Here is a 23,895-nt window from a genome sequence, read left to right on the forward strand (position 1 = left end):
AAAGGTAAATTTCAAATTAAAGAATTCAAATAGCAAAAGAAAAGATTTTTTTTCAAAACGGATTTTAATTGCAAAGCGAGTTAATGCTAAAATAATAAGAAATTTGTATTTGCAAATTAATTGTGATTAAACTGTGTTTATGTTAGTAGGTGGGCTAATTGTGTGTAGATTGTGTAATGTAACAAAATTATCAACTCAGAAAAAATATTCAAAATTTCACTCGACGGTTCAAATTCACTTAAATGCACAAACGAGAGGTACTCATCGTGAGATGGGTGTCGAGATGGTCTCGGCGAGGGGAGCGACCCCTGACGGTGTCGGTGCTTCGAAGGTCGATCTGGTGTTCGGTCGGACCGCCGGCTGAGGGTGGTTGGTGACCGGGGTGATGGTGGTCACTCGTGAGCACGAAGCGCTGCAATTGGCGACAGCGCTCCATCCGCAAACGACGCTGGCGGACGGCAGCTCTGCCGGGCCGGAAAGTTGCGATAATCAACGGCCCCACAGGGCACGTTGAAAATTCTCGCAGAATGCTCGTATCCTCCAATTGACGAGAGGAAGCGACCAACCTGCTGCTGGCACAGCAGAGGCCGGGTGGTGGTTTCACAACCACTGATCGTGGGCGACTACACCAAAAACGGCACGAGGTCAAAGACCTTTACCTGGGAGTAACCTGTGTGCTCCTTATCGGTGCAGGTGGTGGGGGCACTGATTGGCGGCCGTGTAAATGCACTTCTTTCTCTCTTCTCGGCACCGCGCACTCGACATTTCTCACACGCAGAATAAATGTTGACGACGAATAAATTTATTTTATTAAAAGTGTTTGTGTTTTTGTGTGTTCAAGGGAAAGGATTAATTGAGAAAGGAATGTTCAGTTTTAAACAACAATTCCAAATCAAAATTCCCAATTATTGTTAAAATTATAAAATAAATACAAATATTGATAATATTAAAAAATTGAAATGCATGATTGTAATTAGATTTCTATAAATTTGAATTAATACCAATGTAAAAATCAGCACGAAATTGTTTAAAATGCTATTAATCACAGGGGTCCCACATTTTGTCCGAATACGGAATGTCCGAATAAGCTGAAACCGGAATGTCCGAACTTGAAATGTCAGAATGCAACACGGGAATGTCAGAATCGGAGTTATGTAGAATATAAGGAGTTCTGTAGAGTATTCTTTCGCTCTTAAAATTTTTGCACATTGGCCTGCTTTATATGTACTTGTGTGCAAACTACCATCCAGCAGAAAGTGCAGCCGCACTCACAACAGATGCTACGACGAGCAGAAGGCAAGCTCCTCCAGCGACTTCCTCAATTTTTGCGCTTCCTAACACTGACGTCTAAATCGTAATGTAAAAAACATTTGACAATAAGTTTACATTATAAAAACTGATATATTTCATCATGAAAGTGGTTTTTTAATTTTCGGACAAAACATATTCGGACAAAATAATTTCGGTCATCGAATAATTTTGTCGGACATTTAATTTTCTGACATTCCATATTCAGACAAAACGTGGCGACCCTTATCACACAGTAAAGCAATCATACTGGAATTGCAGCAATTGCATAATATATGAGGACGCATAAAAATGCAGGCAATTTTACTAAAATTATAAACATACAGATAAAATCACAGGGAAACAAAAAAACATTTTTATATATTGATTTTATTCAAAACTGTAAATCTTATTTTGTGATAAATGTTTACCAACGAAACAAAATTTAAGGAGACAATTTGCCACGCCTGGCATCTTTTTAAAGATGGCTAAACGTGTTGGTGCACGTTGAAGGTCACTTGGAGCTCTTTTCGACTGAAGTCAAATGTATCTTCGAAACACTTCGAAATATACTATTTTTTTTATCTTCTATAAGCTATACTTATGTTATAAGTATAGCTAGCCGGGGAGGATATCTGTAGTGAATGTCCCCCATTTTTAGTTCTTTGGTAAATTTGAGGGTCGCGAAATTCTACAATTGTGGCAACCAACTCAACCAAGCGACGATACTGACAAAAGTTTGTCTTCAAACAATGGAATAAGAGAGCTTTTCTTAAAATCAGAGCTAATTTTTAATATTTTTTGTCAAAACTAACAGAAGAAAAAATTAATCATAAATATTTGTATTAAATAATGATTTTTATTTTTTTCACGTGGAATTTATAATGAATTTCATACGAGAACGCCGATCGAAATACAACATGGGTTGATAATTTTTTCAATGATAACCACCTGTCCATAGGTCACCCCCATGAGGTTAAAAAAAATCCCAAAATTTTACAAATTTTTAGAATTTTTAAAAAAAAACTTAAAAATCGACTTTTTGATTTTTCTATGGGAGATAAAACTTCCAAACAACGTCTCTAGACAAATTTTGCAACGCTTGACAACTTTCCAATGGTGACCAAACGTGTACAAACACTTTAAAGGTCACTTTCAGACAAATTTTGACTTTGACTGAAATTTTTTGAAATGAACGCCCGCTTCGATTTTTTTTCAGGTATGGGGAAAATGTAGCCCATCTTTTTTTGAATTGATATGGTGATTTCCAGATATTTTTTGTTTTTCTTTTATTTAAAGGTGAATAAATAAAAACGTTAGATTTTGGGTTTCCTAGTGAGGAGTGAAATCTCAGAATTTGGTTCGATCGTCCGATTAATTCTCGCGCTAAGAATTAACTTTGAAATATATCTTTTCTAGACGTATTTTTAGTTTTCCAACAAGTTTTCAATAGTGACCAAACGTGTAAAAACACGTTCAAGGCCATTTTTAGACAAATTTTGACTTTAACCGAAATTTTCATAATGAACGCCCCCTCCGATATTTTTGATGCTATAGAAAAAATTGTAGCCCATCTAATTTTAATTCGATATGGTAATATTGAAATGTATATTATTTCTTGTTAAAATTATTTTAAAATTAAAGTAAACCTGTAACAATAATTGGGAATTTTGATTTGGAATTATTGTTTAAAACTGAGTATTCCCTTCTCAATTTATCCTTTCCCTTGAACACACAAAAAACACAAACACTTTCATTAAATAAATTGATTTATCGTCATCACATTTTGTTCTGCGTGTGAGTAGTGTCGAGTGCGCGGTGCGGAGAAGAGAGAAAGAAGTGCATTTACACGCCGCCAATCAGTGCCCCCACCACCTGCACTGATAAAGAGCACACAGGTTACTCCCAGGTAAAGGTCTTTGACCTCGTGCCGTTTTGGTTTAGTCACCCACGAACAGTGGTTGTGAAAACACCACCCGGCCTCTGCTGTGAAGCAGCAGGTTGGCCGCTTCCTCTCGTCAATTGGAGGATCCGAGCATTCTGCGAGAAGAGTCAACGTAAGTTGCTTTTCGGAATTTTTTCTTAAATGGGGTGACAATCCGAATGGACCATCTGGGCCATTCCATCCCTTGTTTCATTTTGAGAATCGGGCGCGTCGACTAAACCAAATTCTTTGCACAACCCAGGTGCCCTGTGGGGCCGTTGATTTTCGCAACAGTCCGGCCCGGCAGAGCTGCTGTCCGCCAGCGTCGTATGCGGATGGAGCGCTGTCGTCCATTGCAGCGCTTCGTGCTCACGAGTCACCATCGCCACCCTGGTCACCGAACAACCCTCAACCGGCGGTCCGAACAAACACCAGCCCAACCTTCGAAGCACCGACACCATCAGGGGTCGCTCCCCTCACCGAGACCGACTCGACACCAGCTTACATGAGTACCGAATTTTGAGAGTTTAAGTGATTTCGAACCGAACACTCGTCAAGTGAAATTTTGAATATTTTTATATTATTTTTTTTTTTTTAATTAATATTTTTGTCACAATACGCATTATACACACAGTCAGCCCCACCTACTAACCACACACTGTTCAATTACAATTAATTTGCAAATACAAATTCCTTATAATTTTTGCATTGACTCGCTTTGCAATTAAAATCCGTTGAATATTTAAATTAAAAAATTATTCTTTTCTTTTGCAATTTTAGTGCTTTAATTTGAGAATACCTTTTTGTGCATTTTTCTGGTTTTAAGAATTAATTCTGAGCAGTTAAGTTAAACTACTGGATAAGCAGAACCCACACAATTGGATCTGAATCAAAAAGTAACCCTGAGTGTTACAAACCAACTCCGACCATGAGCGTATTTTCAGCGCTTGAAACGCACAAAACCTAATAATGTATGTTCGCATTTCTATTAAAGAAAAACCAAAAAACAATATATTTTTGGAAATACACCACATCGATTCAAAATTAGATGGGGGCTACATTTTTTCCTATACTTGCAAAAAAATTGATGGGGGCGTTCATTTCGAAAATTCCAGTCAAAGTCAAAATTGGTCAGAAAGTGACCTTTAACGTGTTTGTACACGTATGGTAACCATTGAAAAGTTGTCGGGCTTTGCAAAATGTGTCTTGAATAGCTGTTTAGAAGTTTTAATCTCCCATAGAAAAATAAAAAACTCGATTTTTGAGTCTTTTGAAAAAAAAATCTAAAAATTCGAAAATAATTTTTGGGATTTTTTTTTTAAACTCATGGGGATGATCTATGGACAGGTGGTTATCATTGAAAAAATTATCAACCCATGTTGTATTTCGATCGGCAGTTTAAGCGTGTCCTCATATGAAATTCTAAATTTTTTATTTAAAAGTTTGACGCATGAAAATATATTTATAAAATTTCATCCACGGAACACGAGCTAATATTAAGCTCAATTTTTCATCTTCTTATCTCGAAAGAAATAACGGAATTTCGGCAATTTCGCGCAACATTTAAATTTCAAGCAGTCTTAGTTAGAGTCCGTTGCAAACCGACCGGTTGCTTTGGCTGGAATAAACAAAGGCGTCCCATATATTACAATATTATCAACACAACCTTTTTCGCTAGATCCCCTCGCGCGTGATTTAATTTGGCAAAGGCCAAACGGCCAAAGTGGAGAAAAGGAATCCGCGCTGCATAGGGCCCCAGCAGGAGTTGGTGTGTTTTATTTTAATTCTGCCAAACTTGTTCTGCTCGACCCGCAGCTGGCGCCGCTGCCGCGCTCTTTTATTGGCCGCGGCCACCATAAAATTTGGAGATCAACGTTTTTGGCCTCGAAAGCTTTGACCGCTTTGGCGTCGCTGAGCACTCTGAGCAACAAAACGCACTCAAAGCATAATATGGCATTTCGAGGTGAGACGCCAAATTTTTGCCTTTTCTATTTTGCAAGTCCAAATCCATTCCCTTAAAACTGGAAAAAAAATTATATTAATCAGAGTTTTGAACAAAAAACGCGCATCAAAACCAACGAAATTCGCGAAAAGTGGGCCAAACTGAGAGAACCCTTATAAGAACCCTTTCATCGCGGCTAAACCGTATAAAAAATGTGAAATACTGAAAATCGCGGATAGGCATAAATTGAAAATTTTAGTTCAGACACACAAAATCTTGTATAAAAATAGTCCAGAGTACTTGAACGACTACGTTACTACAATGTATGATGTAAATTTGCTCGGGCGCACGAGAGCGCACCGAATGAAATTGCTCGCACCGTTTGTTAGTGTGGAGGTACCGGAAAACTGTTTTCAAGTTCAATGCTATAGGCTTTGGAATGAGTTACCATCAAATCTATGTTTGAACGAAAATGTTAATTTTTTTAAATCAGTACTGAAAAAGCAATATTTTGAGCAATATTAATGTTTTCTCTCTCTCTTGTTTTAAAATTTTTGTTTTGCATTTATTTGGATGAGTTCATGTATGGGGCATAGTTGCCCTAATTTCGAACCCAATAAACACTTCTTGAAACTAAACCTCATATATTTATGTATCCACTGGCATGTATGTTTCTTATTCATTTGAATGTGACCGTCTGCATGTGCTTAAAAGCAATATAACACATATAGTTGTTAAATATATATTGAGGGCGATCCAAAAGTCGACTTGGCTCGCGGGTTAACTTAGCTCGTGCCAGGTTAGGCTTTTGGATCGCCCTCATTAACTATAAAAATTTATTGTAACGAAGATTGCAAATCAATGAATTAGAGTGTGCGAGCGGCTGCAAAAAGTTTTTATTATTTAATATTGAGGGCGATCCAAAAGCCTAACCTGGCCCAGGCTAACTTGACTTAGCCCCGGGCTAACTTAGCCCTCCAGCAAAATTGAATGGCGGGTTAAAATAGCCCGGGCCAGGTTAATTTAGACTGGGCCAAGTTACCTTTTTAGATCGCCCTCATTATTTTTAATTGTTCAAAAATCAAGTCATGGAAAAAAATTGCAAAATTTGAAGAAACGGCAACACCTCTGGCAAACAGGTTGCTAAAACGCGGAGCCTCAAAAGAGGTCCGCGCCGAGATGGGCCGCAAGCTAACTATCACTTTTACTTACAAATTAATGAAGTTTTTTGAAAGAAAATCAACAGCAATTTTTTACATATGCGCAAATTTTTTAATATTTTGTAAGGAAAATTTATTCAAATTTTTGTTAGTGTGCGAGTGTTTCTTCTGTTATAATTAGTGTTGAGTAGTGGCCTCGTTTGTGTTGGAAAGGAAAGAGGAAAGTATCAAAATTTTTGCCTCGCACAGTTTCAGTAAAACCGCGTAAAAACCTCTTAAAAAGACTAATTAGTTTGAAGCTAGGCATGCAGGAAGAGCGAAGAGGCTCTGCTGTTTGATTTTTTTGCCAACTTCTTTTTATCGCTTATTTGAGGACTGCGGTTGGCGTCGGTCGTCGGGGGCCGTCTAAAAATTAGGTATCAAATGCAAGGTCGTAGGTCATCAAACGAGAACTGAAATTTTAAATTTGCCCCCTAAATACCCAGGTTTGGAGTATTGATTTGAATTTTTATAATTATATGCTGCCCTCTGTGAACACAAGAACAACTATTTGCAACTAAGCTATAAATTCTCAAATGAGAAAGGCTTTTTCATATATGACGTAGACTTTCTAGCGTCGTTTTGAAAAATCAAGGTCTCACTTTCGGTCGTCAACATTTTCGCTCAAGCTCTGCAATTTCAAGTGAACAGAAAACTCAGGGTTGCAGCTTCCCATCGTGGTGAGTTTTTGTTTTTGTCTCAAGCGCTTTTAGTTTCACGGTTTCTTCAAAACACTTATTTTAACAACTAAATTTGAAGCGAACGAGAGAAACTGTACATTTTTTTTTTAAATCAGGATCTTTTTCATACTGTTTTTGTTACTGATGAGCTGATTTTAAATTGAATTTAAATGTGATGCAACAATTTGGATACATAAACAACAATAATAATAAATTTCCATGAAAGAGTGTAATTTTTTTATTATTATTTCTATTTATATGGCAATTTTAAATGACTCATAGTTTGAGAATTTAAAGCAACTTTCAAATACAACTTCAAACTCCTTATCAATTTGCAAACTCGGGAACGAGGGAGAGTTTCTCTTTTTCCAAAAGTGACAGCTAGATTTTGTTATTATTGTGTTCATTCTCGTCTGAAGATTTTACATACATGTTATGACAATATCGAACAAATTCTGTCACATTCTGTAAAATTTAACAGTGGCTAAAGATTATTATAAAAATGATACTTTAATTTAATAATTACTTTCATGTGGAATTTGTAATTAAGTTGACGCTTTTACAAAATTAAGTCGACGGCGAATTATTTTAGAGCCCAATTTTTTCTCTTTTTCTCACAGAAGAAAAACGCGAACATCCCGTTGAATTTTCATCCTAAAATATACCTTAGGCTTTTTACGCTGTCGACCAAATAGCTCATTTTGTATTTTTTTTTATCTCCAAGTCAGTCCGACATTTTCTGCATGATAAAAAAGTTTTTCTTATTCTCCTGCCTCCTGGGTAGAAAAAGAAAGCGAATGTAGTCGGTCTTTATTTAAGAAATAAATCTCTTATTCGGTTTTGAAGAATGTTTATGAACATAAAATCAGATCTAATGAATATAAAAAAAAAATATGAAAATGTTTTGCATTGTTATAATGACTACAATAAATAAATTAATTTCAGAAAACCTGTTTGACCAATTTGAACATTTGAAGGTCATCTGGACGTTCAACTGAAATATTTACAAAATTAACTATTTCATTAATTTTAAGCGTGCACAGGAAAAATGTAGCCCGTCACAATGTACCGATAAAAATGCGCTATTTTTATACAAAAGTTTTCCTCGAAAAAGGATGCAAATTTCTTAATTTTGTGGGATCTTGCAGATTGCTCATGACATGAGAAGAAGATTTTGACAAAGGCAAAAGTGTTGAACGAGATTTGGGGCCCAGCTGCAGATGCTGTATTATTATTGTTAAAATTTTCCCTCTTCCTTGTTTCAGCACAGGTGGCGTCGGTGCCGCTCTCTTCTACCTGCCTCAGGTCGCATCAATATTTCGAGGTCAATCTCTTGTGGCCTCAAATGCAAAAACCATTTTGCGCACAGCAACACACGCAGTCGGAGCTCGGAGCCAGACCTTATTCGAAGTGAGACTTTCTTTTTTGCTCTTTCTTCATATATTTTGCAAAATTTTAACCGGAAAACTGAAAAGTCAAAATTTATTTTCACCGATTATCTGTTTGGGAAACTTTGAAAATTAGAAATCTGCTTTTAAACACAAAATTCGGGAAGTGCGAGCCAAACTGATTGCGAGAGGCATTAATTCCACATTGCACAATTTCACGTACATAATTTATGTACATATTTCTACTCCACCCATCCACGGTTGCACATGCATCAATTAAACACTAATTATACCGCAAAAGAGCTGAATATGAAGCTTACGCATTAATTATAATTTTTTAAAGCCATCTTGTGCCGTGACGAAAATCCTTAACTCATTGTCAGCACATTTCTCTAAAAGATTTATAATTTTTCAAGCTTTTTTATAATTTTCACAATTATAATTTATTCCTAGTTTTCTGTTATATCGCAGAAAAATGACCTCTTGATATTGCTTAAAAAGTGAATTAAAATCCATAAAATTTAAATAAAGAATTTACGCAAAAAAAATTAAAAGTATAACAATATAGTTTTTAAAAAAGCTGATTTAAGTCATCTTGGAGGATCCAAAGATATGACTTAGTAGCGACTGAGCTACTTTATGTGGCTTCGAGCGAAAGTCAAACCCAAGTCGTGCCCCGAGATAATTATGTAGAATTTCGTGAAGTGAGACTTTCCGCTTGGGCCCTGAAAGTACCAAACGTCAGTTGAAATTTCGCTTTTCTAGCAAACAATAGGTTGCTTTTGTATTCTTTGTAATTTTATTTTTACGTGCTATAGGTTGTCCTGAGAGAACTTGTAGACTTTGCGAAAAGTCCCATCTAAAAGCTTGGACTTTTCTTGTCATTTTAATTTCCTTGTCAGCCTCACCGTAGCTTTCACACACACTCGGCATTTTTCAAGCAAGAAGAAATCTCTATGGCTGCATGCGGTTTCAACTTCATTTAGGTTTGTTTGGTTTGAGCCTACATTTTTTTTTTTTTTAACATTCGCATCAAATCAGTTATTTATTATTTAATCAAGTAAAAATTTCGGCGGACGTTAGAAATTAATAATAGACTTTTTATTAGATAGAGCAGATTTGGAAAAACAAGTTTTATTTTCAAATGCATGATTTAAATTCCAATATTTTTTAGCCTTTTTTAGTAATTTGATACATTTGAGTGCCACAATAAAATTATAGAATTCTGGCAACCGAGCGACTATACCGATAGTTAAATCAACATTTTCTTTTAATCATGGAAAAAGAGAGAGAGTGAGAGAGAGAGAGAGAGAGAGCTTTCTCAAAGCTAAATTTTGGAGTCGCCGTTATTTGTCCTAAAATCAAAGGTCCTAAAAAAGTTTCATATAAATTTTTTATTTCATTTGTCCTAAATTTCAAGTATCCTAAAAATAAGTGTCCTAATAATTTGAAAATCTAAAAAGGGTTCATTGCTGGAAAAAAAGAGAAGCTTTGCATTAAAGTTCATTTAATGTACAAAAAACAGCTAATCAGAGTCCGAGTCAATAATCGGAGCAGTCAGCCTCTTTCTTGTCCTCGGAGTTGCAGGACGCTCGGGAAGAAGGAAATCATTTTCTCTTTCTGGACTGCTCAAGGAAAAAAAGTGTGCCATTAAATGGCCTTTCTGAAACCTTTCGATAGCTTTTAAGAAACCTTTATCACTTCATGTAGTTTAAATGGAAGCTGGAGCCATTCACAAACCTTTTACATGCCACTATTTTGAAAAATTAATGGCTTCGGAAAGGTTTTGAGAGAAGCCTTTACGAAACCTTTCCGAGCGCTTTCATAGCGACGCTTCATTCTTTTGTAGCGACACCTTTCAGAGCGCTTTCCGAAGCCTTTCAGGTGAGCAGTGACGTCATTTAATTCATGACGTCACGGGTAATAAAATATATGGAAATTCGTTTTTGGTGACTATTTATTGACAAAAAATAAAAAAAAAAAATAAATAAATAAAATAGAAAAATCACAATAATTTCAAATGGAACTCACTCGTAGTCATCTTGCCGTAAAATCTTTTCACCCAAAGAGGCAAAATCTTTTCAGGATCTCATAGGTCCCCCCAAAATGGAGGTAACTGTCTACAAATTTCACAGGTCATTCCTCACGGTTTGAAAGTAAACTCCCTAAATTTTTACCCAAAAGTTTTGAAAATTGCGGGTTTTACGGGACATTTTGAAGAATCCAAAAACCCTAAATAACTCGGCTTCCTGTGGTCCTACAACAAAAATCCGGATAGATTTGAACTCGTCTTGTCAAGCTCTACAACTATTCAGTTGACTCCAAATTTCTAGGTTAAAGTTCAAGGTCACTAATTTTAAAATTAAAATTTCAAATTCAAAATGCTAAGCCAGGATCACGTCAAAACAAAATTTCAAGATAGCCATTCGCATTTCCGTCAAATTTTGTGTAACATATGTAAAAATTGCGCCGTTACTCTTTTTAGTTCAATTTAAAATTAAATAACAATATTAAAAAACGTGGTTTTTTGCGCCCCGAGACGCGCATTCAACACAATTCACGTAAATAACTCGATTTCCATTAGTTTTAGACCATAATTGATAATGACAAATATTGTTGCCCGTAAAATGACAATTTCAAAAATGTGCATAAAGATGACCTTTGGTGACCTTGCTTCAAAGGTCACCTTGATCTTTGACCCAGGGTGACCAAAACCTGATATGCGATACATGGTTACAAAGATCTTGTCAAGACAAATATTTTCAACATCAAGTTTTTGATTCTAGCTACAGGAGAATGTAATTAAATGGATATTTAATTAATTATAATGCAATTTTTATGGGACGTGTGCTAAAAAATTGGGTTTTTCGGATTTAAATAAACTTTTAAATGACGTAGATTAAAAAAAATGATGTTAAAAATATTTGTTTTGACGAGATCTTTGTAACCATGTATCGCACATCAGGTTTTGGTCACCCTGGGTCAAAGGTCAAGGTGACCTTTGAAGCAAGGTCACCAAAGGTCATCTTTATGCACATTTTTGGAATTGTCATTTTACGGGCAACAACATTTGTCATTATCAATTATGGTCTAAAACTAATGGAAATCGAGTTATTTACGTGAATTGTGTTGAATGCGCGTCTCGGGGCGCAAAAAACCACGTTTTTTAATATTGTTATTTAATTTTAAATTGAACTAAAAAGAGTAACGGCGCAATTTTTACATATGTTACACAAAATTTGACGGAAATGCGAATGGCTATCTTGAAATTTTGTTTTGACGTGATCCTGGCTTAGCATTTTGAATTTGAAATTTTAATTTTAAAATTAGTGACCTTGAACTTTGACCTAGAAATTTGGAGTCAACTGAATAGTTGTAGAGCTTGACAAGACGAGTTCAAATCTATCCGGATTTTTGTTTTAGGACCACAGGAAGCCGAGTTATTTAAGGTTTTTGGATTTTTCAAAATGTCCCGTAAAACCCGCAATTTTCAAAACGTTTGGGTAAAATTTTAGGGAGTTTACTTTCAAACCGTGAGGAATGACCTGTAAAATTTGTAGACAGTTACCTCCATTTTGGGGGGACCTATGTGATCCTGAAAAGATTTGCTCAACCAAATTGTTGCGCGTCTGCTTCTGGCCAGCAGGCGCATCCTTTGCACTTGCAGCAACTGAAATCATAAAAGAGACGCAAACATTAATTTGAGTCATTTAAAAGTCATTTTTTAATCACATACCTGCTAGATATTTGTTCCCCGCACTTTTGAAGCTAGAGCCTATAAGGGTTGGTACCTGGGCGCCGTACTAAGGTGGCTGCTGCTCATCTGAAAACAAATTAAACGCGTTGTATTTTTTTTAAGCATTTTTTAAAATTATTTTCTTCTGATTTTCTCGATTTAAACGTCAAATTAAAATTGAAAACTCACCTTAATATTTAACAGGCTATCGGCGTTTTCTTCTCAGCTGTGCACAAAGCAGGCGAATAACGAATTTTGAAGATTTTTTCGGCAGCCTCTTTTTTACTCGCATTCTCGCAAAGGGGATGAAATTTGGCAACCTGGGGCTATTGCGAGTGCCATGCATTGCCTGAACTGCATAGGAATAGGAAGCATGCAGCAAAACTGTGAGCAAAACACTTAACAATGGGCCCAGCGGATGGGGGGTTGACCAAAATGTAAAGAAATAATAAGAGATGCTCGCTGCAGCCCAAAACAAAAGTTCATCACGGTGCTGTCTAGCCTCCCTTCTCTTTCAACCCAAATTTTCTTTAGTTTATGCAAATCTGGGAACTCTGATAAATTTTAAAATATCACAATAAAAATGAGTATGATGAATTTCATACATACGAGGACGCGCTAAAACTGCCGATCGAAATACAACATGGGTCGATAAATTTTTCAATGATAACCACCTGTCCATAGGCCACCCCCATGTGGTTAAAAAAAATCCCAAAAATGTTTTCGAATTTTTAGAATTTTTGAAAAAAAAACTCAAAATTTCAGTTTTTAATTTTTCTATGAGAGATAAAAACTTCTAAACAACTTTTCTAGACTAATTTTGCAACGCCCGACAACTTTTCAATGCTGACCAAACGTGTACAAACACGTTTAAGGTCAGTTTCAGACAAATTTTGACTTTGACTGAAATTTTCGAAATGAACGCCTCTTTGGATTTTTTTGCAGGTATAGAGAAAAATGTAGCCCATCTAATTTTGAATCGATATAGTGATTTCCAGAAATATATTATTTTTTGTTTTTCTTTTATTAAAAGGTGAATGAATAAAAACGTTAGATTTTGGGTTTCCTAGTGAGGAGTGAAATCTCGGAATTTGCTTCAATCGTCCGATTAATTCTCGCGCTAAGAATTTACTTTGAAATATAACTTTTCTAGACGTATTTTTAGTTTTCCAACAATTTTTAATAGTAACCAAACGTGTAAAAACACGTTCAAGGCCATTTTTAGACAAATTTTGACTTTAACCGAAATTTTCATAATGAACGCCCCCTCCGATATTTTTGATGCTATAGAAAAAATTGTAGCCCATCTAATTTTAAATCGATATGGTAATATTGAAATGTATATTATTTCTTGTTAAAATTATTTTTAAATTAAAGTAAACCAACTCCGACCATGAGCGTATTTTCAGCGCTTGAAACGCACAAAACCTAATGTTTTTATTTGCCGCGGCGGCCGAAAATGGCTGGGGGCGGCCGATATCGAAAAAATTCGCCCAAATGCGGCCGCCTCGCGCGGCGCCGCCATTTTGAATTCGTGAATTTCGATTTGACTCTTGCGGCCAGAGCCAGGCCAGAGCTAACTTGGCCCGCTGGCTCTCGTTTAGCTCTGGCTCCCCATGCGTTGGCTATGGCACCGAGAGCTAAAGTCAAAGGCCAAGTCGACTTGGCTCGCGGGTTAACTTAGCTCGTGCCAGGTTAGGCTTTTGGATCGCCCTCAATATTTTTTGTTTTTCTTTAATTAAAAGGCGAACAAATAAAAACATTAGGTTTTGTGCGTTTCAAGCGCTGAAAATACGCTCGTGGTCGGAGTTGGTTTACTTTAATTTTAAAATAATTTTAAAAAGAAATAATATACATTTGAAAATTACCTTACCGATTTAAAATTAGATGGGCTACAATTTTTCCTATGCCACCAAAAAAATCGGAGGGGGCGTTCATTATGAAAATTTCAGTTAAAATCAAAATTTGTCTAAAAATGGCCTTGAACGTGCATGTACACGTTTGGTTACTATTGAAAAATTGTTGGAAAACTAAAAATACGTCTAGAAAAGTTATATTTCAAAGTAAATTCTTAGCGCGAGAATTAATCGGACGATTGAAGCAAATTCCGAGATTTCACTCCTCACTAGGAGTTGTCGGGCGTTGCAAAATTAGTCTAGAAAAGTTGTTTAGAAGTTTTTATCTCTCATAGAAAAATTAAAAACTGAAATTTTGAGTTTTTTGTTCAAAAATTCTAAAAATTCGAAAACATTTTTGGGATTTTTTTAACCACATGGGGGTGACCTATGGACAGGTGGTTATCATTGAAAAAATTATCGACCCATGTTGTATTTCGATCTGCAGTTTTAGCGCGTCCTCGTATGAAATTCGTCGTATAAAAATCTGCATCTTTTGGTTTGTGGTTAAAATACAAATTAATTAATTTAAGGGTTTAAGGTCACTAGTGCAGGGGTCAACCCTTAGCATCTATTGGAATAAAAACTGTTGCTTGCACTGTATCTTATAATCTTGGACTGGTGTGTGGTAGAACCATATTTTTCTGTCAATTACGTGCAAAGTATTAGCAACAAATAGTTTTGAGTGATAGTCACGTTTTTAGCCATTCCTATTTGATTTTAAACTAACCCGTTAGAGCAGAGTATTTTTTATGCATATAACTTTTTTATAAGAAATGTTCATTAAATTAGACACAGAAAAATAATTACGTAGTTGTGACCTTTTTCTTGAATACATTTTTGTTATTAAAGTGCATAATTGAGAATTTATTCTGTAGTACTTTCTTGTTTTAACCTCATTTTGGTATTTTAATTGGTTCTAGAGAAAATTTGTAATATTTTCCTTGTCTTACTTTTCAACAATAACGACTTGATAACATATATGTAAAAGCTGAAAAGATGCTTTGAATTTTGGCCACAACGCAAAGAAGCCTTAAGAGTTATTAAAACAATGCTTACAATTAGTATTACAAATGTGAATTTCTATTGGACTACTATTTTTATTAAAAAGATAGTTATTTGTTCTATTACACAGTCCAGCAAAGACTAATCGACTGGTACTTTTACAACTGTTGAAAGAAATTCAACAGCAATTTTTTTACATATGCGAAAATCTACATTGATATTATGAATGCAAACATTATGTAAGGAGAATTTTTTAAAATTTTTGCCAGTGTTCATGTGTTTCTTATGTTCTAATTAGTGTAGAAAAGTGTCTTTGTGTTGGAGAGTGTAAAGAAAATTTTTGTCTCGCTCAGTTTTAGTAAAACTGCGTATAAACCTCTGAAAAAGACGAATTTAGTTTGTAACCAAACATGCAGAAGGAACGAAATTTTTTTTTTAACTTGTTTCTATCGCTTATGTAGTTATGTGAGTGAGTCGATGGCGTCGGTCGCCGCTGACGCCTTTATGTATGAGAGACAGGAAGCATAAAAATTCCGAGGTTGATGCCTTCAGCCTCGATTGCGAAAACAGAGTCGCAGCAACACACAGTCGGAGCAAGGCTAGCTATTTTGGTGGGATTCAAGATTCCAACTTTTGATTTCGCTCCTTTTCTTATTTGCAATAATTTAATCAAACGCAGAAAATATCATTTATCTATTTCTAAAAATTATATTTGCGGCAAATGAAAACAAATGACGGAAATCTGATATTTAACACAAATACTTTAAAAATTTGCAAATGGTGAGTCAAACTGAGACACATCAGCAAAATTTCATTTTGCTCTACAATCCATTGATACGCCAAAGGCAATGAACTCTCACTTATATGCGAGCTGAAAACACAGATTATGCTAATGACTCTTAATTTTATTTTTCTCACGATTTTTACTTCTCAGAAAATTCAAATGAATTAGCAATACCATCATTAGATATTTTTTTTAAAGTCGATCACGTTAATTTTCATTTAAATGCGAGCGATTTTGAAGAATTAGAAAAAGGGAAATCTCAGTATTTTTAGATACTCACGGTACGAGTTTCAAACTACAATAAAATTGTGTATTTACTGGTTACTGGTTGAGGAAAATTATTATATTGAGGTATTCAGTTTATGTTTATTTTACAAACATTGATGCAAGATATTTGAATCAAATAAGGTTAAAATATTGAGGGCGATCCAAAAGGCTAACTTGGCCCAGGCTAAATTAACCTGGCCTGGGCTAATTTAACCCCGCTATTCAATTTTGCTGGATGGCTAAGTTAGCCCGGGGTTAAGTCAAGTTAGCCTGGGCCACGTTAGGCTTATGGATCGCCCTAGCTCATTGTTTACGCCGCTCTCAATGTCAGATAATTTGGTCCCTGGATCTAGAGATCTTGCAAGAAGCAGAATCGTTAATTAGAAATAAGTTACTGAGGGCGATCCAAAAGCCTAACCTGGCCCGGGCTAACTTAGCCCACCAGCAAAATTGAATGGCGGGTTAAATTAGTCCGGGCCAGGTTAATTTAGCTTAGGCCAAGTTAGCCTTTTGGATCGCCCTCACTATATCTTTTTCAAAATAAAAACAAAAATTCGCATAAAGTGCTTGAAATAAAAGTTCTTCACAAATTTGAATTTGATTTATTTCTTTTTGCTACTTGGTTTGAAAAATAAAATTGATTCCAAAAAATGGGAATTTTATAATAATTAGATATGACTTTGTTTAAGGATGCCACAATTTTGAAATCGAACTGCAGAGACGATGGACTCGAGTGGTTGGGGGGGGGATGAAGATGGCTCTCGCCGCGCAAAGGCTGACAAGTAAATCTTCCATCAATGCATTTTTTCTCGATCTAACATATTTCTTTTAGTAATAAACGGGTGTTGGTTGTTTGTTCCGATCCACAATTATTTGAGAATGACGTAAAAAAGCTGAAAGAAACGTACGCTGTGCTTAGGAATTTTAGATTTGATGAATTGAGGACGTCATCCAAGAGTGATCTGATGCAGAAGCTGGAGAAATGGACAAAAGAGCTGGCAAATTTAGGCAGCCAAAGTGTATCAGATTCGAATTGCAGACATTAATTTGAAATTTACTTTTGCAGCGATACCTTCAGTTTTAATTGTGTATCATTTGTCCGTTGCAACTGAAGGAAACACCGTAAGCAAGGAAGAACTCCTCAGCGCACTTCAAGGCTTAGAGGGAAAATGGGAAAACTGCATTAAATTGGTTTTCCTAGAAGTATTAACTATATCTTTATTTCATTCGTCTTAACTTTCTTTTAAAACGTAAAGCAGGTGGTCCCGAACAACAGTCCCACGGAATCGCCTAAGGTTAGTTTCAGAATTTTCCGCACCGCCCTGTAATTTATTATAATTTCTGTCGAGTTTCAATCATGGGGCTGGTCAGTGCGCATGGAAATTTTTTATTAGTTTGTAGAATACTTTGATGCTCTAAATGAATTTCATGCATGTTGATGTTGAAATTCAAAAACGGGTTAGTAATTTTGTATATTAATTCACCAATGATATTTAAATCCATATCATTGTCCATACGTCAACACCATAACGATATTAACGATATATTGAGAATATTTACGTTATTTTCAATAGTAACTCGAAAATTGAATTAAATTATTCTGTTTGATTCAGAAATTATAAGGAAACGACTGAAAATTTTTCATCGAATTGACCAAACGTGGTTGAGCACGTTTCAATGCATATTAACACAAATTTAAGTACGAATTAGAAATAAAGTATATGTTTTAACAATTTCAAATTAAAAAAAAAATACTGTATTTATTTCATGTTTCAAAACGAATTGAAATTTGAATAAATATGTATGAAAATTTATTTTCTGTTTGCATTCGAAACAGTTAAACTTAAAATTAAATCAATATATTATTTCATGGACTTTTTCCTTCGTATTTTTACTTTTTTTACCATTGTTTTAGAAATGCCCTAGATTATGGTTGGCAGCAGTGCCTTTAGTTTATTTCTTGGTCAAGAAGCAAAGGCTTGGTTTTATTTATGTTAGCAACATATTTTGAAAAATCATCATTTCTCATTAACATTTGATGAAAAAATTTAAAACAAAATTATTTGAACGCACAATGTTTCAGCTATTTATATATTGGAGATAAAAATGTTGTCGGGCGTTTCCAAATTCAAATCTCGTACAGATTTTTTTTTGTAACTATGCAAGCATATAATATTAGTCACCTATACATATATCCAGGCATGTGGCTATCATTGGAAAATTATCGACTATCGACCCATCAATCTGTGTATTTTAACTTGCAACGGAGCTTTTGTTTCAATTTCTAATTCCAGATCCGCATCGCCCGCACCAAGATCGAAAAGAAAAACAACACATGCGTCATGCATTTAGGTGTGTACTTTTCTTTGCAATTTGAACACATTTTTAATGTGGTTCATTTTAATAGAAACCACAGAATTAAGAGTCACGGGAGGCTCATGGCTCGTTTTCTTTTCCTGCAATCACTTGAATGAGATCGTGAATGAAGAAGACGTCGCACAGTTCGTGAAATCTGTGCATGGAAGAATTAAAAATAAGTTCCATGGAATAGAGACTTCTGAAGTGGAAGATGAGTTACTGAATCAAAATTTCACTTTCCATCCAGTTGATAGAAAGATAATAGTGGAGCGAGTTGTCGAAGCAGGTTTTTTGATCGTGTCATTCTGTGGAGAAAAAAACTTATTTTGTATTATTCAATGCAGGTTTTGGCCAAGGCCCAACGAATGGCCCTGCACAGCTAGGCTTATTCGACCGCTTCGGCCAAGAACAGAAAGCAGACAAGTACAATTATTTGCACTTTCCATGAAGGTCGTTATTATATAGTAAATAACCTCAATTAATTCAACAGCGTTTTCGTTCTCGTCGCTCACTATACCGGCGAAGGCGATTCTAAGCCTCGGCTTGGTAACGCAAAAGATGTGGAAAATCTGAGAAAAACTTTTGCTGACAACAGAAACTGCCGCTTCCGAGAGTGGTCATCGCCGATAAAGGAGGATCTTTTTGCTCTTTTGGCCGACGAGAAAAAACTTATGAAATACTTTGCTTCCGAGGGTATAACTATATTTTGCATTATTAACTTTAAATAAAATTATAATTAAGTTGCTTAACTGCGTGCGAATATCCTTTCTTCAAACTTATAATTATTTTGATATCAACAGAATCACGTCCGCGTGTGATCATTTTCATCATTTTATCGCACGGTGGTGAAAAAGGAAAGATTTACACAGACAAAATGATCGGCCTTGAATATCGTGATAACGACTCGTTCAACACAAAGGACTTGTTTCAAGCGATCAATAACACGTTCCCAGATGCATTGAAATTCATTATTAGTGGGGTAGATTTTGAAAACTTTAATGTCTATTTAATTGTACTGAGATAAATTTTTCGTTGTAGCACTGCAGAGGAAACGAGAGGGAAAAATTGGGTCCTACTAGCGAAAAGCCGAAGAAAGAGAATTTATGCAAAGTTGATTTTTATCCAGAGATGAGGAACGTCGTTGTTGTTAACTCGACTATTGACAGTAAACTTTCATTGAATTAATTTAAAGAGATGCATAATAATATTGATCAACAGGCTTTGTGGCGAATAGAAGGCCAGCTCACGGCACGTTTTTTATTCAAAACCTGTGCAAGGAGCTGAACGAAATGACAGAAAGTGCGAGCACGTCTGGCTTTTTGACAGCCGTATTGAACAATGTGCACGCAATGGTGACTAATAAGAACAATTCATTAGTGGAAGTGTTGGAAGAGAAGAAACAATGGATTGGGCAGACACCTGAATTCAAAATCAATGCTCTAGAAAAAAAATTCACAATCGTTCCACCAATAGAAACGTAAGTTTCAATGTCAAAAACTGTTAATATATGTTGTTATAAAGAGGTTCTTTTGTTTAAAAGAAGGGTGGCTGGGACACCAAAAAGCACCGCTCGATACGCTTGGTGCAGCTCTGACAAGCCTTATAAGGAATGCAGACAAAGATATGCAGTTATCTATGGACAAGGCCAAGAGACACCAAGCATAAAAAAACTCCAAAGTGTCTTACAAATAGACTTGGAATTTGAAACGATAAACAAGGATTACAAAAACTTCCAAATTGATTTAGGTTTTGTTGCTGCAAATTTGAGATATTAAAATTAAAATTGCTCTCTCATAGGCTCAAATGAAAACTGTTGGGACAAGTATGGCTGTTGGGCAGCGTTCTTTTTTGCCGAAATTTGTGAAGTCGACGGACAAATTTGTATCCAAATTGATCAAAATAAGGCGCCAGTGAAAATAGGTGAAATGATCGACTCGAAGCTCGGCCCAAAGAACAAAGATTGGATTGGAAAACCAAAGTTTTTCTTCTTTTTCGACAAGAAATTTGTAACCACAAAACGTGAAGAGGTTTGGATATTCCAAATGCGCAGTCCTATTCAATCCATATCTCAATTTGATTCTTTCAGAAAAACATTGAACTGAAAATTCAGAGAGCCACTAATCGCAGCGGTGTGCTCTGTACAGTCTTTAAAAACGAAGGTGCGTGAGTATATTTTCTTTACTTAGTTCCTAGCCTGTGATAAGCAGTGGCCCATTTCCCCCTTCGAATACTTTAGTTGCAAATTGTCTTTATTGATTGTATCATAAGGCAATTACTGCCCAGGTACATCATACATACATTCAAAAAATTATCAATTTACTTCATAAAGAGCGGAAAATTATCTTAAAAATCACATTGCAATCACACATGCAACAAAAAGCTGGACCCGTGACTTATACTACAAAATAATATTTGCCCGAGGTGGAAAAAGTAATCAATATACTTCAGAAAGCACTCACAGTTTTGGTAAAAAAAAAAACACAATAATTAACAATTAAACGCACACGGAATATTATGTGGAACCATTTAATAGATTAAATTTTTATGTATTTTTTACTATATATTGTTGTAAATTGAAAATATTTTAGTGATCAATTATTCCTGTGATTCTCATGGAACAGGCAATGATATGATGTCAAAAATATCAAAATCAAAAATTTCACGATTGAGGGTTAATTCATGGTGATTTGAATATAAATTTGGCTTTTCCTCGGTGGGTTTTGTGAGTATTTTATTGTTTAAGAAAATAATTATCCTGCTCTTTATATTTCGGCTGCGGGGGCCATACTTTTTCTCGGCGTTGGTCGAGAGTATATCAGATACGGTTTTTTTTCTTCTGCTTTTACAGCTTTTTGCACGCGCAACTCTCTAATGAAAGGTTCACCTGGGCCCAGAATATATCAACTCTTTGCAGTATTTTTGGTTTGATTTAATGAAAGTTTATTTAGTTCGAAAACTAATACAATTACATACATTTTATAGAAAATTCAAATCACGTGTAAGAATAACTATAAAAACATACATTATTATTCATCACTAATATTGCACATTTTTTTTTCTATCTCTTGTCAATTATTTTTAGCAAGATGTATTTTGCATTTTTTCTTAAAGGAACAAGTTTCATGAATATTTTTTAGCTCATCAGGTAAATCATTGTACAGTTGAAAACCGCTCCGCATGATGGATTTTTCGCTGATTTTGCTCTTAACTGCAGGGATGTATAGATTTACATTTTTTCTGGTATTATGTTCATGAATACCATTTACATACTGAATTTCATTAGACAAATAATCTGGCACCTCACCATTGATCATTTTCTTAATAATCACCAAAATGTTTAACTCTAGTTTTTGTTTGATGTTCAGCCAATCAAGTCTTTTCAAGAGTTCACTTCTTGGAGTAGATTTTCTGGCGTTCAAGATAACTCGCATGGCTTGATTTTGCAAGACTTGTAGTTTTGCAAGTTGTTGTTCACTCGCACTCCACATAACACTCGCACAATAATCAAAGTGAGGTGCAACAATGCTGTTGTATATTAGAGTTTTTGTTCTCTTTGACAGTGATTTCCCTTTTCTGCCTAGAAAATTTATTTTCGTCCCAGCTTTCGAGAGCACGTAAGAAATGTGTTCATCAAATTTGAGATTTTCGTCTATGATCACACCTAAGTATTTTATTTTTTCTACAAGTTCCAATTTGTCTCCGTCAATTTTAATAGGATTATTGCACACTTCATTTTTAAGTTTCGTTGATTTATTTTTTGATTTTGAAATTATCATACACTTTGACTTAGACACATTTAATTTGACTTTACTTTCCTTGAGCCAAATATACAGAATTTCTAAGTTGTTATTTAGTATCTCTGCAGCAGCTGCATATGTATTTGCAGTTGCTGAGATCAGAGTGTCATCTGCGAAAATTTTAATAACCACGTCTTTTTGCATGTGCAGGGGAAGATCATTGATATACAGTATAAATAATAGTGGACCCAGCACCGAACCTTGAGGTACACCAATATTTACATCAGCATCAACTGATTTTTCTCTGTTTACATTTAAGTAAATTGTTTCCTATCACAAAGAAAACTTTTCAAGAGGCTGAGACTGCTCTCTGAAAAGCCATATTTTTTTAGTTTATAAATTAAACGCTCTCTGTCTATTGTTTCGAACGCTCTTTTAAAGTCTAAGAAGGCCACAATCGAGACTTTTCCTTCGTCTGCATGTTTCCGCCAACCTGAGAGAACAGCCTGCGCGGCCGTCTCGCACGAGTGACTCTGCCTAAAGCCAGATTGGAGCTCATACAGAATTTTATTATCTTCAACATACTTCGATATTTGATTGTGCAGCACAATTTCCAAAATCTTTTCACATAAGGGAAGAATGTTAATTGGCCTAAAGTCCTGGGGTTCCTTTGGTATTTTCACCTTAGCAATAGGAACAACCATCGACTTTTTCCACCACGATGGGAAACTTGCCTCCCTTATGCACGAATTAATTACATCCAGAAGTTTGAATTTTAGGTCCTGGAAGCAATTAATTATGACTTTTTCCTTGATATTATCTGGCACAGTTTTTGATTTGAGACCTTTTACAATTTTTCTTAAAACGTCCATTTCAATTTCTTGAAAATTAAAATTTGACTCGTATTGAGGAATGTCTTTTAACTTCACTTTTTCACTTTCGCTCGCATCAGGAATGGACTCAACAATTTCTTTTACACTATTGACAAAAAAGGAATTGAAGTTGTTTTCCAGTTTCATATTATTATTAAATATTGACTGATCAACATCTTTATGTGACTTGTCTATATTAATTATTGATTTGAGCGTTTTCCACATTAATTTTGGATCACTTTTCACATCGTCAATTTTTTCCTCGTAATATGTTCGTTTAGTTATCTCGCGATTACTCGTGTGAGCATTTCTTAATTTTATATATACATCAAACAGTCGTTCCCTGTCTGCCGAGTTGCAGTTGTACGCTGTATTGTGAGCCTCATCCACCAATTTTTTCTCCTTTTCTAGTTCGCTGTTGTACCAGGGCTCACACGCACTAACTCTCTCTTTCAATACAAGCACCTTGTGAGGGAGGAGAGCATTTACAGCGGAGTTGAGCTCCTCGCTCAGGATGCGCGCTTTGACATTTGCATCCCCATCCGAAGGCCACTGAATGTCTTTAATTCGCGTATTTAGAGCATCATAGTCCAGATTTTTCCAGTCTCTTATGTCAATCACTCGCCTTTCACTCGGTTTTTTACTTAAATCATAAAATTTACATTTAATTTCAATTGTTTCATGGTCTCCTATTTTACACTTCAGCCTTTTCACAGTCACATTTTTATAATTGTCACTTAACACGAAATCAATTATGCTGTTTGTGGTGCTGGTAACTCTCGTATTGAATTTCACTAATTGTTTAAGCCCAGCTGTTCTAA

At 35.4% G+C, this 23,895-nt stretch overlaps 1 protein-coding gene across 8 annotated transcripts in view; it reads left to right on the plus strand.

Moving 5' to 3' along the window:
• Positions 1–23,895, plus strand: part of LOC132196202 (uncharacterized) — a 64,774-nt gene that overhangs the window by 39,831 nt on the left and 1,048 nt on the right. For 2 of the 8 annotated variants that reach the window (XR_009441744.1, XR_009441745.1), the window contains exons 13-14: positions 8,298–8,442; positions 9,239–9,401. Coding sequence is in view for 6 of the 8 variants with exons in the window: in XM_059618693.1 (XP_059474676.1) it covers positions 16,831–16,889; positions 16,940–17,115; positions 17,174–17,310; positions 17,364–17,402; positions 18,402–18,459; positions 18,515–18,751; positions 18,810–18,888; positions 18,956–19,158; positions 19,266–19,444; positions 19,504–19,630; positions 19,684–19,942; positions 20,006–20,211; positions 20,263–20,492; positions 20,552–20,624 (2,062 nt within the window). In the remaining 2 variants the exon portion in view is untranslated. Of the gene's footprint in view, positions 1–6,753; positions 7,033–8,297; positions 8,443–9,238; positions 9,407–16,796; positions 16,890–16,939; positions 17,311–17,363; positions 17,403–18,401; positions 18,460–18,514; positions 18,752–18,809; positions 18,889–18,955; positions 19,159–19,265; positions 19,445–19,503; positions 19,631–19,683; positions 19,943–20,005; positions 20,212–20,262; positions 20,493–20,551; positions 20,625–23,895 lie in introns of those variants that run through there. The other 6 variants (XM_059618693.1, XM_059618694.1, XM_059618695.1 and 3 more) reach the window with 6 other exon arrangements.

This window comes from Neocloeon triangulifer, unplaced genomic scaffold (assembly GCF_031216515.1).
Source record: "Neocloeon triangulifer isolate White Clay Creek 2 clone unplaced genomic scaffold, ASM3121651v1 ptg000011l, whole genome shotgun sequence".
NCBI lineage: Eukaryota > Metazoa > Arthropoda > Insecta > Ephemeroptera > Baetidae > Neocloeon > Neocloeon triangulifer.